Source organism: Sciurus vulgaris, assembly GCF_902686455.1.
Source record: "Sciurus vulgaris genome assembly, chromosome: 9".
In the NCBI taxonomy this organism is placed as follows: Eukaryota; Metazoa; Chordata; class Mammalia; order Rodentia; family Sciuridae; genus Sciurus; species Sciurus vulgaris.
Window position 1 is genome coordinate 103912771 of NC_136469.1, and position 16500 is coordinate 103929270.

General features: G+C 31.9%; 1 protein-coding gene and 1 pseudogene across 24 annotated transcripts in view; one reads left to right on the top strand and one right to left on the bottom strand.

Annotated features, from left to right (window-relative positions):
- LOC306669896 (DGAT1/2-independent enzyme synthesizing storage lipids-like) overlaps window positions 1–16500 on the top strand; it is a 497646-nt pseudogene that overhangs the window by 201241 nt on the left and 279905 nt on the right. The gene's annotated exons all lie outside the window — the stretch shown is intronic.
- FIP1L1 (factor interacting with PAPOLA and CPSF1) overlaps window positions 1–16500 on the bottom strand; it is a 67579-nt gene that overhangs the window by 18631 nt on the left and 32448 nt on the right. For 12 of the 23 annotated variants that reach the window (XM_079154062.1, XM_079154059.1, XM_079154071.1 and 9 more), the window contains 2 exons: window positions 12465–12558; window positions 10430–10586 (listed from right to left, as the gene is read on the bottom strand). In XM_079154062.1, the coding sequence (XP_079010188.1) occupies window positions 10430–10586; window positions 12465–12558 (251 nt within the window). Of the gene's footprint in view, window positions 1–9; window positions 37–10429; window positions 10587–12464; window positions 12559–16500 lie in introns of all 23 variants that reach the window. The other 11 variants (XM_079154064.1, XM_079154058.1, XM_079154061.1 and 8 more) reach the window with 1 other exon arrangement.

Here is a 16500-nt window from a genome sequence, read left to right on the forward strand (position 1 = left end):
AAGTTTTACCTGGAGGTGGTACAGTTATTGGAATACCTAAAAAACAAGTGATGAAATTTAATATAGTAACTGGATTTCAGAACCTGTTATGTATTTATGCCATCACCAAAACAAACTTTGAAATAAAACCCCTTGCCTCATTATCCTGGCTTAGTCACTCAAGAGAAGCGTTCTGTTTTCTTGCAGACCAACAATTCAGTATAACATCCAACTCCCTGATGAAAACCCATTCTACCAACTTGATAACAAGATTTCCCCCACTAGCTGTAATCACAAATGAAATTAGGAGTAAGTTAAAAAGCACCCTTGTGCATACACAAATACCAAACTCCAAAATATTAATTCTAACTAAATTTGATAATCAATGTCTGATCTCAGTACCTTAACATTTTAGTAGGGAAACTGATTGGTGAGCTTCTCTAATACTACAGATAGTGTAAGCAACTCTGATGATTATGGATATTATTTACTTTTGTAAAGCTCAGTGTGGGTCATTCAAATGAATGAAATAAAAAGTTGATGAGACATCATTTTTTACTATACAATGTTTCATTATTTTTGGCAGGAGTGGGGCAATATTTAATATTTTTCTTGATTTGTAGAAATATTGAAAGGGGTATAGCAAGGGTATACATGTACATGTATATATATGTATATACGGGCACATTAAAATAAATGTGGATGATTTACGTCTACCAGTGTCAGCAAATACAGTGATTCTAACTCATTATTTGCACACATTATAAACTTTAATAAATTATATATGAACATTCTCAGTTTACATTGGCCAAGTGTGCCCTTAAATCCTAATGTAAAATTTATTTACTAAGAACTAAAATTAAATTCTGCATTTTAAATTTAAGAGATACAAGAAAGGTAATTTATGTGGCATGCAAAATTGTAACTACTTTCAGTTAAAGAAAAATAACAGATTTCTAAATAGGAATACAGGAAATTTTTTAAAACAACTTTTTCATGAATAGCTTTATACCACAGATAAGTTCAACACAATTGGACTGGTTTACTAAATTTCATCTTAAAAACTACATCAAAATTAGTCAAAAAGATGGGGGGGAATCTAGTTCATTAAATAAATGCATGCAAAAAAATGAAAACAGAATCACTTTCAGATGTTTTATTGAAAATGGAAACCTGCTAATAGTTTAGTTTAAAATGTTGTGATACCCATGTTTTATCAGAATAACAGGTTCATATGAAAAAGGTATTAAAACAGCAAATGGCCTTAAAATACAGACTGAAGCACATGATTCAACCACCTATGCAATCAAAGAATATGCTAAGCTTACAAAATCAACAAGACTAAAAATGTCAGGTAAAGCAGCCATGTTTCAAAAATCATTAGGCTTCCACAAATATGCCAAACTAACCCACAGTTAATGACAATTCTCATCCATCCTGAGGTTACCTTGCTATTCCCAAATCACTGAGCTAAAAGAATCCAGCAGACAATAACAAGCTAACAGAATACCAGATTCCAAACTTAAATGGAAAATTAAGGACGACAAAGCATCAAGTGCTCTTAATATATACTATTACATAATTCTCTTTAGAACAGTACAGATTTTATAGAACACTACTGCACTTCACTATTTTACCTAGTTTCCCCACCTAAAAACATGATTTACTTTCTTTGGTATGTAAGAGAAAAGACTATACGACGAAACTCAGCCATCTACTTTGTGATACTATAAACCTAATAACTTTACCTAAATGAATATATGAACAGCATGTATCACTTCAGTCAGTGCTTACTACAGTTTACTAAAACGTGAATTCATGTGAAAAACCAAATTACTAGTTAGCCCCTTCAAGATTCAGTCCTCAAAAACATTCAAATTTTGTAACATTTCCATAAAACAAAGATGAAAGACATACAACCAAATTAAGTGTACTATTAAGGAAGTTAAAATTACAGTTTGCCTTTAAGTTTAATCTTACTACACTAGTATCATAGGATGGATTTTTTAAGAAGTGAACTGGAACTAAGTACAAAGAAAAATCATGCTTTATATAGATGTTTCAAAGAAAAATACCTATATACATCAGAAAGCTGGCATGGGAACTAGAAAGAGTTCTGTTTCACCTAAGATTGTATTTCAATGCCTACTGGTAAATGTTCATTGAAATAGGACTATAAAGTTAAAACATTACACAACCAATTCCTTAACAACCGTCAAATACATTTTCAAACTACAACTAAAAAATTTTACTATCTGACACAATATTGGGCAAATAAAATTTTCATTTAAAAATAGCTATTTAGTATTTCATTTTTGTTAAAAGACAAATAATGTAAGGAAGAGGAAATGCATCTCAAAAATTCCTGCATTCTCTCCTTTCAACACCTCTACCATCCTGGCCAACACAAACTCCCTAGTTTAGCTAATGGACTTGAAAAAGTCAGGTACTGAGTTTCTTTTCTACATCCTGTATCTGTAAAATAAGTAGAAAAAAAATGTTAACTTTCCTGGGAAGGCTTATTTTTATTTCCCTTTCCTGGAAAGTAGTAAAAGTAAGGTTCTTAGTACTAACCAAAGTCTTTTGGAAAAGTAATTCAAACTCTAATGGAATGAATAGACTAATTGTACTGAAATCACAACCTGTACCAGAATCACCTGGAAAGACTGCTGAGCTCTTTTCCTAGAATTTCTGATTTTGGAGGTCTAGGGTGGGACCAGAAAATTTGGATCCCCACAGATTTTCCAGGAGATGATCATGTTGCTGGCCTGGGACCATACTTTGAGAAATAGCAGATTAGATTCTAAACTTCTCTAATTTCACTGCTGAGAAACTCAAAACAGATTAAATATATTAAATATATTCTATTACAAATTGTTACTAAACCAAAAGCATATACATGTGATATTAGGGGGTGAACACCTGAAATCCTTCTTGAGGAACTGGGGCAAGGAAACAGAAAAGCAGTATTCCTGTTAAACATAATATTAAGAAGAATTTACCAATACTAAAAATTCCCACAAAATTAAAATGAACTCTGTAGTTTCTCCCCACAACTCCCATACCAAACTGAACAAAGATTGTCTAATGTAAGTTCATTCTCTATGTATTTCATCATCAACTTTTTAAGTGACAGTCAACTTATAACATGGCTCTCAATGATCTCTGCTTCCTGCTATACTCTCTTTTGTATAATCACTGATATTCATGCCCTTTCCTTTGAGCATAGGCTGAACGTTGACTTATTTCTAACAAATAAAATATATAAATATAGCAAAAATGATAGGATATCACTTCCATGACTAGATTATATAAGACAGTGGCTTCTATTTTGATGGCACTCTCTATTACCATCTCAGCTTGCATGCTTTAATGAAGTAAGATGTCATGCTGAAAAGACCACAGATGGCAAGAAACTGAAACCCTCTCATCCAACTACCTAGAAAAAACTTGAGTCCTTTTAACAAACAAGTGCATAAGCTTTAAGAACAGTGCTTTAGTCAAATCTTCAGAGATGACTGAGAGGTCCGAGAGACCATGAAGCAGAAAACCTCTGTACTATTCCTAGATTCCTGACCCAGAAAAACTGGTAACAACTCTATGTTGTTTTAAGTCACTACATTTTGGGGTAATTCATGCTGTAGCAACCAATATAATAATTATCTTCTCTTTATTAAGTTCAAAAGGAAGAAAAAATGGCAAAATTATGTGAATTCTGCTTCCTATTTCTCACTAGTGAATTCCGAATACCGTCAGTACTATAGTGCAAGGAGTAGAAAACCCTGATCCCTTAAAGCCACAATTTTTACTTCAAAGTCATCAAGTTCAGAAAGTTTGCACAAAGAAATTGAGTGAAGAGTCAGGTTTATGAAATTTTTTAAATACCACTTTCTGTCAGACAAGATTGGGCATATTCAGGGTGGTATGGCTGTAGACTAGCTACCACCTTCTATAAGAAATGCTTTTCTATGTATCATGATTTTAAAAATTAGACACACACACACACACACACACACAAACTACTCTCTATCCTTTAAAAAAAATATCAAATGTAAAGTACTATAAACCATTTCTTAATGCTGTGGTCACAAAACTTAAAGTAACCAAAAAGTCACCAGCATATCAAAAAAGTAAAATAATTTTCTATTTTAAAATGGACAAACTATAACGATCATTAAGGGGAGCATCCATGGGGGAAAAAAGACAGTCGAAAACCAACATCCTAAAGAGGCTTTTAATCCCCTTGAAATTTACATTTAAATTAATTTTAATTGTTTCAGAAAATACTATTTATTTACATATAATCAGCATCATTCCCTACTTTTGAGATAACTAAAAACGGCAGACTGCTTTTGTTTTTACTCGTTTAATATAGAAAAACACAATAAAAGAGAAAATGAGTACAGTTCTCAAAGACTTGAAGAAATTCTTTTTCAAAAGTACTTCTGGAAAATGTGTACATTTTTGGCAAACAATGCCAATTAATATGAAATCTGTTCAGTATCACCAAAAGCTACCACACCATAGTTTAATGAATGCTACATCCAGAAAACAACTTCTCAATTAAAAGGACAAAACTCAAGAGTGTTGATAATATTCATCTAATATAAGCCAACCTTCTGCCAAAGCAGCACTTCCCAAAGTTTTGTCCAGGAATTCCAAGGGGGTCTCTGACATCTTCCTAAGGTCAAAACTACTTTCATAAAAATACTAATATATTTTCTTTATGTTTATTCTCTTATAAATATAGTCAAGTTTTCCAAAGGCTGTATGAATTTGTGATATCATTACAGACTGAATGCACAAATAGTTCTCACTTTTTCTAATAAGTTACATAGTAAAAGATTTACAAAAGTTTAAAACCAGCCACCACTTCTCATTAGAGGCTTTTTACTGTTCTAGGGAAAAAATTACTACTTTTTTCATAAAAAAGTTCTTTAACATACGGGCTATAGGTATTTTTATATTAATTAATAAATATCTTAATTTCTTAGTTTTAATTTGTAATTTAAAAAAAGATATAACATGTATAAATAGAAGGTCTTTGGGGTCTGCAGTAATTTTTAAGAGTTCTAAGAGTATGTGACCAAAGTTTAAGAAATGCTAATAGTGTTAAAGAACTAGAGAAAACAAAGAAATCACGTAAAGAGAATGCAGACCTTTGATGATGAACCCAAAATCAAGATATTTAAGGCATAAAAATTTTAACTTCATTCAATTAGCAGTACTCAATGACTAGGTAACATACTGATCTACATGACAATAGTCTTTTACGAAGGAATCAACTTCCTTCTAAAATGTAGAATTTTTTTGTATTTGAAATCTACATAAACAAGTAAATCTCACATCCAGCTTTTCAAGCAGGGATAAATTGTTGTTCAGAGTAGTTGAGCTATAAAGAGCCTTTTACAACTCATAAGAATTCTACTCTTGGGCTCCGTTTCAATTGTTCTCAAGACCTATAGAACAGTCTTAATATTAGTTAATGCAACAACAACAAAAAATGAATCAAATTAACCTTGACTTATACTTATCCTTCAACATACTTCATTATGAAAAACAAAGATAATACGACACTAAAGTAAGTTAACATTTAAAAGCCTACATTATAAGCCTACCATAAAGTTAGTTCAAATCATGAAAATTCTTTTATTTTACAAACAAAATAAACCAGACACAGATGAATAAACATTGCTATGATTCAACTTATATAAGGTACATAGAATAAACAAATTCACAGAGACCAGAAAGTAGAATAGAGGTTAACAGTGGTTGAGGATTGGACCCTGGGAAAGCTATTGCTTAAAAGGTATAAAATATTTGTCAGGGATGATGAAAAAGTTTTAGGGTGATGGGTGATGGCTGCACAATGACCTGTACACTTACAATAGTTAAAATTAACAACATAAACCAGATCACCTAGCCTATAATATCAATTCTTCCAGTTTTATAATATTTCTTCTAATAAACAAGAATTTAAAACTGGCTTATTCAGTTAGGCTTAGACTAATTAATATAAATCAGACAAACAATAAAACTTTAGTTAACTGGATTAAAAAATAATAACAACTCCTGGTCATTTCCCTACCCAGAAATACATATGAAAGCATTTTGACTCAGGGAAATGCTTGGGGAAGGAGCGTGGGGGGGGGGGGGGGGGGGGGGTTGTCCCTAAGACACGTTATTGCTATGAATACACATAAGCCAATAATAGTTTTCTTGAGAGGTACTAATCCATTTCAACATAGTTAAGAAAGAAAATAGTCTTTCTTGCAAATTGCCTGGATTAAAATTCTGGTTCTAATTCTAGCTATTACTTAAATTCACTAAGCCCCAGTTTACTCATCTATAAAATCAGAGTAACTGTTCTAGAATCAAATGAGCTAATACATAGGACATATTCAAAACAGTGCCTTCAAAAGTGTGCATCAATGGTAACTAGCTATTATTTCTATTATTACTGAGGGAAAAAAAAGCATGAAATTGCTCTAATGTGTTTCTGAAAAAAAAGAAAAAAAAACAATATAACAGGGTCTATTTTCTGGTTCACTAGAAAACGAAAATAACAGAAAATCATGATTTGCCAATAATTATTTTCAAGCCACTGTCAGTATGGCTGCAAGGAACCATATTAAATACTTCTGCATTTTCAAAAGTCTTTTCATCTTTGTTGTACTCTAATACAAAATCTCCTCTAATCTTCTATAAATCTATTGTGGCCAGAAATACTTTGTCCCCCGTTTATTAATAAGGTTTCACATGTTTGCTGATGTGTGCTTATGTGGACAGAAGGCAATAAATCTGTCAACTATTTGACAGTAAAAATCTTGGGTGAGAATTATCTCCTCATCTCAATTGTTAAGAACTATTTTGTTATGTCACGAGCTATAAACTGTAAACCTCCAAGTGGAGTTGACCATAAATTTTATCCTCCAAATGAGGGCAAGTTTGAGAATTAACAATGATAACTATGCTGGGATAGGTGTAAGGTAGGTCTATTCCAGGCAAACGTGCATGTAGAGTCATGCTACTTATAAAAACAAAACAAAACTGGCAGCAAACTAAAATATGGACATCATATACTATTACTGTATATCTTATTACATATAAAACTTTAGTCTTAAAAAGTTATGCATTAGAAATCTAATGTTAACAAAGTTAACATTAAAATACATTTAAATCTTTTCTCAAAGGACTTTTTACACTAATGGGTGGTACACGCCTATAAGTACAGCTACTCAGAAGGCTGAGACAGGAGGATCACAAGTTCAAAGCCAGCCTCAGCAACTTAGCCAAACCCTGTCTCAAAATAAAAAATAAAAAGGACTGGGGATGTCACTTAGTGGTTAAACCTCTAGATTCAATCCCTGATATCACCTCCTCACCAAATTTTTTCATTTTCAATATTTCTAAAGAAACCAAAAAAGGAAACTCAGGGTTTCTGTAAGAAAAATGGAGTATCCTTTAAGGTAATATATTTTAATACATTTTTTAGTTGAAGGTGGACATAATACCTTTATTTTTATTGATTTTTTAAAAATGTGGTGCTAAGGATCAAACCCAAAGCCTCACATGTGCTACGTGAGCATTCTGCCACTGAGTAACAACCACAGTTCTAAGATAATACTTTTAAAAAAACTCTTAAGTCACAGCTTTCTTTCATTGGCTGCTTGTGAGCCTAAAGGTGATTTAAATGACAACAAACTACAGAACATGGTATATTCATGTGGTTTTGTGGCCAAGGGCAACTTGCTTTCAGCAGAGCCTACATTCAGCTGGTATTTATGTATGCAGCCATGCTGCTGTTGAGAGTCAGTGCAAATTTGGACTTAATGTACTAATTGTTGGCTGAAAATCATCTCTAGTGTTATGTAAAAATTAAATTTGTTAACTCAATTAGCTAACATGTAGGGAATGTGATGTGTACACAAGACATTATGACTAGCACTGAGAGAAAAACAAATGTAAATGATAGTCTATATTCTCTCCAACAGCTCACACTCTAGTAAAAATAAGGAGTAATTCAGATAGTTTCAACTAACCAATATTCAGTTTTAATAAACTTGGTATTCTCTCCACCTCCAGCATGTTACTATGTAAATAAACATTAGAATTCAACTTGAATCTGTACTCCTTAAACACTGTCAAGACTGCTGGGAAACATAATCCAAAATTAAGCACCAGTGAAAATCTGGATAGGAAGCACGGAGCTGAGAATTAACATTCAGGAAATAAAAAGACTAAGCAACAAAAAGATAATGGTACTCTATAGGATAATGTCATCAGTTAACTAAACATTACTCAAAGATTTATTATTCTTATAAACAGATTAAATGGCAAAGAAATGAGTGGTTTTACCAATTTGGAAAAAAAGTAAACTTCCAGATAATGCCAACGCCTATCAGCAATATTCTACAGAAAGTTTCTGAATATTCTAATACTAGCAAAGTATTTATTTTTCACTAATTCTTAAACACTTTTCTCCTACTTAAATAGCTAGTATTGAACATATAAAAATGATAGCCATCTGAAGACAAACCATTAGCTAGTAAATAAGAAAAATTCTTCCATTGTATCATTTGTTACAACACGCACGAACCTGCAGAACACAATGCTTAGTGAAATAAGCCAGGCACAGAAAGACGAATATGCATTATCTCACTTATATGCGAAATCCAAAATTAGTTGAACTCATAGAAGTAGAGAGTAGAATGGAGGTTACCAGAAGCTGGGGCAAGGGTGGAAAATGGGAGAAGCTGTTCAAGGGAGTACAAAGTATCAGTCACACAGGAAGTATTAGTTTTAGAGACCTACTGTACAGCATGATGACTAATTAATAAATGTGTTTTAAAATTGCTACGTTTTTAAATGTTCATACCACAAACTATCAATATATAAAGTGATGGCTGTGTTCAATAACTCAAAATCATCCCACAATATAAATTGAGTGAAACATCATGGTGTACCCACAAATGTGTAGAATTAAAATAAAAATTTTTAAAGAAAATTCTTTTCAAATCACCCTTAGTACCCAAAGTTTATGATTGTAAAGCAATTCAACAAAAAAGGACCATTATCATAAATATTAATCATTTTTCATCTTATTAATCAAATACATTAAAAAACTATACACTTTATCTCTTTTTTTCAGAGGACAAAAAATTCATTTATGAATCACATTAAGTCTTCACTATGAATCACCCAAGTCCCCTTTTCATTTGGTTAGTTCTCAGCACAGTAAAGACCCAAGAACCATAGGTCCACTCTCAATTCACAACTGTCTAACCTCAATTTAGTTGTTAAAATAAGAGAGTCATGGAACTCAAGAAATTAAGTTGCCTAGAGCAAGCACATCTAACCTATCCTGGTCTTCTTTTCCTCTATTCTGAGACGAGAGATTCTCTAAAAGCCATGAATCTTTTTTTTTATTATTTTCTCAACTTTTCTGAGGGTTGAGGTGATAGAAGGAAATCAAAAGTGATGAGAGGATGCTGACATTTAGAGGTAAAGGGAAGAATATTAAGGAAGGACTATTCAAACCCTTTGACTCTACACTCTGATCATAATTAGTATCTTAAGGAAAAGACAGCTCTCTGGAAAATGTAAAGTGAATGGAAGTATATTACTCTGTCTATACAAACTGATTTTACTAATAGAAAGCAAATTCTAATACATGTTGCCATGTAATTTTGATTAGGATAAGCACTGTTATCATTTAATACTGGCACTCTCCATAAGAAGAATGTAATTATAGTATCAATCAATCTTGTTCAATAAAGTTGGCTAAAAGGAAAAAAAATACTGAAACTTACTAGAAAGAAACTTAGAGAAGTCACTGGATGAAAGATCAAAAATATAAATAAATGTGAAACTTGGGGATTACAAAAGTTTTCTCTAGTACTACTGAAGCAGTTTTTACTAATCTAAAGCAGCTAAAAATATGATAAAAAATTAAAATTACTTTTCTGTTCAAAAGTAGGAAATACCAGGTACCTGGCACCTAGTAGCAATCTCCGAAAAGGAAACCAACATGCAAAAAAAGACTACCAGACAAATTTTAAGTGCAATCTCTTCACAGGAATATATAATTTTTTGGACCTACACCAATTGTGAAAGTATCTTTAAAATTTTTTCAAAACAAGTTAAGATCTGGTTTACAATTCAGTATGGATTTAAACATACACTATTAGCAACTTTAGTATGGGGATTACTATATTTTGGGGTCAATTTCAGTATCTGAATGTTCTTCTCTATTTTAGAATATTGTTTCTGCTATATTGAAATAGCAAGACACACACACACACACACACACACACACACAGAATCTGTTAAATACATTTATTAATTCAATCAATTAAGACATTTTCAGATATATATTTTCACTGTGAACTCAAAAGAAACACTCATAGGCTATTTTCCTTTCAAAGTCAAATGCCTTTTTGCTATTTACCTGGTGGTGGAATCAGAGGTGGAGCAGTGCTGACAGTTGGAGGAGGTGGAAGAAATGGAGGAGGTGGAAGGTGGGTGGGAGGAGCTCCTGGAGGGAAAAATGGAGGTGGTTTGCTAAAATTGTTGTCTACTTCAGTAGCAGATCTTTCAGAAAGGACCTAAAATTAGAGCATAGTTCATTAGAAAGATGAGTAAATATTCTTATCTAAGATTAATTTTAGTAAATTAATTTCATTTAACTTAAGAAATAAAGTTTAATTTATATATATGTATGTTTGAGGGGTAATAATTCTGTGTGTGATATGCATTTGTAACATGTGTTTCACTCACACAAAATGCTTTTTCAAAGGTTCACATTTAAAGCCTTTCCTAGGCTTTAATAAGCTTCCTAAGTAGATTATTACCAAGAAATCTTTTTTTGGGGGTGGGAGCAGGTACTGGGGATTGACTTCAGGGACACTCGACCACTGAGTCACATCCTCAGCCTTATTTTATATTTTATTTAGAGACAGAATCTCACTGAGTTGCTTATTAGCACCACAATTCTGCTGAGGCTGGATTTAAACTTACAATCCTCATGTCTCAGCCTCCCACGTCATTGAGAATATAGGCATACACCACCGCAATGGGCCAAAGAAAACTTTTAATAAGAAACAATTAATAAAAACATTCCAAACACAAACAAGTACTTTATAAACACAATGTAGCAAGTATATGTGCTACCCAAACAAAGGTAAAAGTTAAAAGATTAGAATTAAGGAAACAATCAGTCATCATTAACATAGCAGCAGGTCAGAATTTCACCATACTAGGGCCTATCATTACCTACCAGGTTGCAAAACAAAGCATCCATATAGGTTACAAGTAACAGAGTTAAGTCGATAAAAGTAAATTACCTTTTCATGTAAGCCCTCTAACTTTAATAACTAAGGTTCATTCTTAAAAAACTAAGCAGTGTTGGCAAAATGCTAAGCTGTGTGAACAGGTAAGGAACACGCACCATCAGAAGCACTCTAAACCTACTGAAATACAACAGCAAGCAAAATGGCACCTAGAAATTTGGACTTTTAACAAGTTGCCTAAGGGTTTCTGAGGTGCAAATAGATTTGGAAAATAGCAATTTTTGTATGTTTATGTTTTATATTGAATTTACATTTCTTGAATCTTGGTTAACAAAACCATATCATTTAAACATATAATCCCTCTTTTGTTAAGTTTCTGGATATTTAAATACAGTGATTTTATATTTTGTAAAACGATACAGAATTATTTTAAGAAATCATGGTATTTTAATGGCAGAAGAAAGAAGACTCTTCACTTCAGAAATAATTACCTTTAAAGATATTAAAAAGAGTATCTTACATAATTAATTAGATTAAAATTCATAACACTTTGGACATTTTTTAAGGTATTAAAAAAACTAACAAATAATGAAAAAGTATAGCTACCCTGAAAAACTGGCAGTCTCAGTTACTGAAGTTTTAACATTATTTGTCAATTTACTCGTAACTCATCTCCTTTCACTTCCACTTGGAAACAAAGAAACTACTTCCCCAGAAATGTCATATGAAATTAATTATGGCATATACAATGAAGCTTTCCTAAAAAGATCTTAAATTCTATTTTTAAGATCAATATGGAAAATTAAAAATAATTTCAGATGAAAAACATACAAACATAAAATCACAATAGCATCCCAATTTTGCTTAATAATAAGAGGTGTACAAGAATGTGAAATGCAACATTTAGGTGACAGAATTATCAATTTTTCCTAACATTTTAATCAGTGAATATACAGATATTGTTTATAACAAGGAAAAAGAAAAACCTTACTAAGAAAGATCCAGCAATTATAAATTCTACGTGGAAAAGCCTCTGTAATAATTATAAGGGTGGACAGTTCCACATTTTCAATCTCCTTGTAGAATCTAAGGCATCCAACATAGCACAGCATTATGAATATTCACCGAATAAATTAAATTAGCATACAGTTATACTCCCTCAGTTAAAATATAATTGATTTTGAAATACTAAACCTGTATGTTGCTGTTTTCATTTGCCCGTCGCCTTCCTTCTACTCGGCTAATTGTTATAGTCTGACCAATTACATCAATTGCTCCAGGTAATCTCCTGTAACATAAAAATTAAATCAACTTAGTTTCAACTAATTATATGTTTGGAAAATAATAAAACTATTAAGAATAAAACTTAAAAAAAAAAAGTGAATTTCACAGAATTAGATTTCGCTACTTTCTACTGTGATAAAAAATGCTTTATTAATAAACTAGAACCAACACACCCAGCAATGACCATACGTTATATTTTAAATCCTTGTATAGCTTTTCTTCTAAATTTATTATTGTTTAAGTCTCTACCTGAATTTATGGTCAAGGAACTGGATCAGATAGCAAATGCTTGACAAACAATTAAAATTTGTCTAACAAATATCCTAATTCCATCATATCAACTTTTAAAGTTTCCTAAAAAAGGCTTTAAAAGAAATAATGCTCATTTTAAAACAGCAGGGTATTTTTCCCTAATAATATATTACAAGCATTAGAAAACATAAATAGAAAACCAGTTTTTCACTTGTGATAATTTGGCTTTAAATAGAAAAACTTAAACACTTAAAAGTCTGCCCTATCTTTAGTTCTATTTATAATCCCTTTAAAGTTTAAATAAGTGAGTATGTGGGAAAATAGTCTACCACAAAACAATGCTGTAAATTTAATAGGAAACCTAGCAAGTTAAATTTTTTTAAATTAAAATAATGTCAAAATGCTACTGTGTAGTTGAAGGTAAAAGCATAATGCCTATGTGCATATATGACTACACAACCAGTGTAATTCCACATCATATATAACTAGAAAAATGAGAAGTTGTACTCCATTTATGTATGATGTGTCAAAATGCATTCTACTGTCATGTATAACTAATGAGAACAAATTTTTTTTAAAAGTACATATGCCTAACAAGACAGAGAAATCACTTGTAGAAATAGGCAATGAGAAGTGAGTCCGAAGTAGAATTTCTCTTCATTGTTCAGATCTAAATTCCACCTGTGAAATATTTTAGAAGTGAAGCAATTAAAATACCAGACTATTCCACAATTACCAGATTGGTTTCCTAAAATGATTAATAATAAACAGTTACTATTTTATTGAATACCTAACCTGTTATACCTAACCTCACAAAAATCCTCAACTTAAAATTTTTGTACAAGTTATATGTGATGAAGTTGGTGTTGAGAGTGAAGTCATTAAGTAATAATTAAAAGGCAAAACTAACTTTCAAACCTGAAATCTTTCTGATCTCAATGCCCAAAAGATCTTTTCCTCTGAGATATATTTCCTTCTAGCAGATCATTCACATTTGAGAAATTTAAAACTTTTCTGGAAATAATGGATTAGCGAAAGTCTATCTCAAATGAACCTTAAAATACTCCACAAATATTTGTTTTTACTCATAAAAATGACAACCTTATTACTACAAGTATATAACCAGAGTCGAAATGAGGAGTACATAGTCAATACTATTTCCTGCCAACTTAAATCTTCCCTTCTCTACAACTTTAAATGAAATTTTAAACAAGTTTAGCCTTTCTAATTTTACACCTGGATCACTAACTTCCTAGGTTCCCTCGTGATCTCAAAAGCCAGGAGTGATTTCACTTAACTTATATCCTCCAATATAACTGGGAAACCACACTAACATTCACATACAGGGAAAATCCAAGCATCCCCAAGACAAAAGAAAAAGTTCTCCAATTTCTGTACCAAAACTTAGAATAATTAAAAACCTATGCCCACGATGACTTCATGTCATATCAGCCCTCTGATACACATACCTCTCACATTCTAACATCCTCTGAGTTACGGGTGTGTGCTAAGCCAGGATTTCCTTCACCATTTACTGTTACCTAGATTTCATTGTCAAAATTTGTTTATCTACTGTACTGTTTCATTTCCTATTCTTTGCTACTCCCAATTGCAGGATTTGTTCTCTTTCCACTTTCAAATTTACTCCCATCAAGTCCAAATTCTTCCAATTGTGTTTGGGTTTACAATTTAGATAGGAATTCTCCAAGTTGTTAAAAGCAATGAAAATTAAATCTAGACATAAGACTCTAACTTATCTGTTAAGGGGTAATGCTTTGACAAGTGGTCTTTTTACCACTGATCTTTAAGGGCCTTAGGTTTTCAAAAAGCCTGGGACAGACAAGAATATTCAACTTAAAGTTTATCTTAAATATGGTCAGAGAAGTCCAATTAGTTTTTTCAGCTTTAAATGAACTGATCACTAAAGATTCAAAATGGCAAATACTATTTCTAATAACATACCGCTGAGAAAGCATTCTTAAGAAATGTATATTCCTAGTGGGAAATTCATAAAATTTCAATTTCCTACATTTTCATTAAGACCTTTTTGCGCAGGCATTTTTACCATTCAGATTTACCTTAAATCAATGAGAAATGAAATTTACTCAGAAATGTCTTATGACAGAAACACTGGATATACTTAAGTGACCAAAAAAAACCCATAATATTTAGCACAAATAATTTAAAAATTTGATATTATTCTCACATTACATTTTGAAAAACAATACTGAACTGTATTACTCCATGTAAGTTTTTTTTCCCCTTCCTGATGCTAGGGATAGAATCCTGGACATGCTATGCAAGACTTCTACTACTGAGCTATATCATCAGCCCTCTATGATAGTTCTTGAAGGACAGCTTTTCATTTCAATTGCATAAAAACATTTAGTAGAGCTTCACTCTGAGAAAATCTGTAACTTAAAAGTTCCACGTACTACAGGTTGTATTGGGACTACTAACTTCTTCAATAAGGTAGTTAGCTAATGCTACAATTCTCTAAACTGAACTCAACCATCCAGTAAAAACTTGACAGAGACAGAAACTAACTACACTAGATATCTAAGTCTATGGTTTATACAGGTAATGAAAGTTCACAGAGCTTCCCTCCTGGAACAGGTAAACATGAAAATATCTCTAAAATTATAATAAAATTAAATTAAAATGTCAAATATTAATGATTCTGATGTCTCAGAAAGGTTAAAGGGTTGCTTGCAGAGAGGCAACAAAATTTTTCAACAGACAACTAGGGGCCAAAGATAGTAAAAAGGTTAATTTCTAATCTTTTGCCATAATTTGATTTCTGAGCTCCTTATTTTTAGCAAAGCAAAGAACATCATTTATACAAAAGACTTTAATGTACACAAGATAAACAAACCATTTCCTCTGACGATTGCTTTTCCTGGCAATAGCAGTCTTTATTAAGCACTTGCTATGTGTCAGACAAGCACTGTTCTATAAGGAGCACATATACTTATTCCTCATAATAAATATTATTATTCCCATATAGATGATAATAAGGAGAAAAACTTTGGTCTTTGAGTCCACTGAAGAGAAAGTATGAGAGTGCAAGATTTTAAACATTGTTGATCTCAAAATATAGTAAAAAATACATTTTGCATGGCAATTCAGAACATATGACATAAAACCTAAAGCAAAAGTTTCATAAAATGATGCTTACTATAAAGATAAAAACAAAACATAAAAATCTAATCTGATTATGCTAACACATATAACAGGAAAAAAGCAAAATAAATATGAAACCAATAAATACTGTTTGGAACTACCAAATTGACTTCATAACCCACTAATGGATTGTAACCTAATGCTCTAAAAAGTTCTGAAATAAAGGCAAAGCTTCCAATATTACAACAAAAAACAAAAGCAAAGAATTTCAGAGCTATTTCTCAAAATGTTCCTCAATGCTGTGCAGAGCATAACACACAGTTAATAAAAGCAAGCAAAACAATGTGGTCTGAGTATTTATCCCTCTTAATGATCAGGCTTGATTTAAGATTTAATTATATTTTTGAGAGCAAAAGTTCCTAACTGGCACACATGTTCTCTAAGGAGGATCAAGAGACCCTGAACCTAAATAAATGCATGTGTATACATGTACGTTTCAAATAAGAGACCACAGTTTGCAGCAAAATTTCAAACAGGTTATTGCTTTAAGGAAAAGTTCAGAATCACTCTC